Genomic DNA, 2899 nt, shown 5'->3' with positions numbered 1-2899 from the left:
AAATATCATCTATGAAGACTATAATGAACTCGTCTAAATAATCATTAAAGACTCGATTCATTAAGTCCATGAAAACAGTAGGGTCATTAGTTAACCTAAATGGCATGACAACGAATTCAAAATGGCCATACCAGGTCTAAAAGCTGTTTTAACGTATTGTCACCTTGTTTAACTCACGGTAATCGATACATAGCCTCATTGACCCGTCTTTCTTTTTCACAAAAAGAACCGGTGCTCCCCATGGTGATACACTGGAACGTATGTATCGCTTATTCATCAAATCATGAATCTGCTCCTTTAGCTCTTTCATTTCTGATGGAGCCATTCGATGCAGTTGTTTCGATATTGGAGCTGCTCCCAGAATTAAGTCAATGGTGAAATCCAATTCTCTAGAGGAGGTAGTCCAGGAATTTCATCCGGAAACACGTTGGAAAATTCATTCACTACAAGAATAGATCTAAGTTCAAGCGGTACCTCATCGGGGTCTTGTAGTGCTGCAAAGAAGCCTTCAGATCCTTGCCATGCAAAATATCCAATTGAAAAAGAAGATACGACTCTGGTTCCCTGCTTTGGTTCAACTTCCTGATAGATGCTATCAGGTTGGCTCAAATCTCTGAAGATGACTCTCTTCGTATCGCATTCAATGGTTGATCGATGTTTGGACAACCAATCCATGCCAATAATGAGATCAAAATATTTCATATACATAGGAAGTAGATTCACTTCCCGGACACAATCGGCTATTAGAAGAGGAAAATTTACAAATTCAGACAAAATGCAAACCGAATTACCCATTGGAGTAGTAATATGCAGTGGAGTCTCGGTTAAATTCTCAAAAGGTCTCAAATGGTCCTCTAAAGTATTGGACACAATTGAGTGAGTTGCACCCGTATCAAATAGTACATACACAGATATTACACATAAACTAAGCGTACCAGATACCATACCTGCAGAAGATTTGTCAGCATGCAAAGCAAAAACCCATCCACCAGTTGTAGACTGCTTTCCTTTCTCAGTCACCTTGTCTTTCTGACCCTGTTTACAGTCTCGGGCCAAATGTCCTTTCTGTCCGCAACGGTAACATGCCGCGGTCATTCGTTGATACGAACCTGGTCGAAGTGTAATACCGCATTCTTTGCACTTCTGGGGAGGTTTGGTATTAAAGGAGTCTTTACTAGATGCTTCTTGAGAAGATACTGGTGCTCTAAAATTAGAAGATTTTCCTGAGACTAAGCGACCCGGAGATCTGATATCTGTACTACTGAATCGCACATCACGACCACGTTTCTTTCTAGAATCTGATTTCAAAGTATAACTTTTTTGTCGAGCCCGATCAATGTTTCTCGCTGCGTCTGCAACCTGACTAACTGAAGTGAATTGATGGTTCAAAATTTGAGTTTTGTATCGATGGCTAAGAGTCCACTTGAACTTGTCAACCTGGTGTTGTGTAGTTACTGTCGTGATTCCGGCAAACCGTGCTAATCGTAGAAATCGAATATGATAATCGACAATGGATTCATTCTTCTGTTGTTGAATAGTAGTGTACTCCCGGATATACACATCCTTGTCGGCTGTTGTGAAGCAATATTGGAAGAAAATTTCTTTAAACTGATTCCAAGTGAGAGTTTCAGCTATTGGATTGCTTTGAGTCCAAGACTCCCACCAGATATGGGCATCGTCCTCGATTTTATATGAAGCCAACTTTACTTTATACTGCTCTTGACAACCTAGAACCTTGAAAATTTTCTCCAAATATCGGATCCAATTCTCTGCATCTATAGGATTAGTGACAGAAGAAAATATTCGGGGTTTTAGTTTATTAAAACGCTCGAGCCAAACATGAATTTCAGACTGATTAATTTCTTGACCTTGAACTCCAGATTCAGTATTTATAGGAGGTACTACATTTGTCTGACGAAGAGCCTCTACTGTTTGAGCTACTATAGAAGGGATCATATTCAGAACAACTTGTTGGATAGTCGCCGATAAATTTGGATCAGCTAGATGTGGAGGGGAGGGAGGAGGAGGAGGAAAAGTTTCATCATGTTGTTCTGTTTGATTTCTCTGGGGCCTACCCTTTGTCTCGGTTGGTTACTAGGCAACATGAATACTGATACAAGGAAGATTTGATCAGATAAAAAAAAGTTCTAATTATAAAAGGCAATAGAGTAAGTTTACGGATCTTAATAATTAGGTACATATATACAAATAAGCGAAAGCAATAAGATTCTAGTACTATCCGTCTGATTCTACCTAGTCTCACTGGTCAACCTAGAGTACTACCAGATCAAGACCTATAGCTCTGATACCATAATTTGTAACACCCCCATCCTACTAGACCTAAGATGAGGCGTGACACAACAAAAAACGGATCAAAAATATATAGATCAAAGTATAGAGCTTTAACATAACTCCCAAAAGATTACATTACAACCAAATAATATTCATATGTTTAACATATTTACATAACAAAAGTACTGATATAAAACTATTCTTTCTGCATCCTAAGCCATCTCGACCGTTCATGCTGACCCCGGGTTAGATCTTGAACATGACGAGGTAAAACAAAACAAACCTCGGCTGAGCAAAATTTGCCCAGTGAACGAATAATAACATTATAAATACAAGATAAAATAGTAATACAAGAAGACGTTACGATAAAAGTTTTTTTTTATTAACCTAGATATCCAACCCGCTATGCGAGCCGACTAATCCCAGTGCAACCACCTACTTTGCAGATAGCCGGGAGTCACCGCATTTGAACCTCCGTGGCCACAATTGATTTTTATTCCTCTTTAGATTTGAACCTGGGACCTCCAGGTATATTTGACTTTTGGAGCCAAGCTCAAACCAATTAGGCACCACCCTTGTGGTTCGTTACGATAAAAGTTGAAATGGA

General features: G+C 39.2%; 1 protein-coding gene across 1 annotated transcript; it reads right to left on the bottom strand.

Annotated features, from left to right (window-relative positions):
• Positions 1-363: 363 nt before the first annotated feature.
• LOC112509013 lies at positions 364-1956 on the bottom strand. The gene has a single exon (XM_025113881.1). It carries the CDS (start codon positions 1954-1956, stop codon positions 364-366), a length of 1593 nt encoding a protein of 530 aa, XP_024969649.1.
• Between the last annotated feature and the right edge of the window lie 943 nt (positions 1957-2899).

Source organism: Cynara cardunculus, assembly GCF_001531365.2.
Source record: "Cynara cardunculus var. scolymus isolate 2C chromosome LG 3, CcrdV1, whole genome shotgun sequence".
Lineage (NCBI taxonomy): Eukaryota > Viridiplantae > Streptophyta > Magnoliopsida > Asterales > Asteraceae > Cynara > Cynara cardunculus.
Note: the sequence above shows the minus strand (reverse complement) of the source record. Positions and strands in the feature narration are given on the sequence as shown.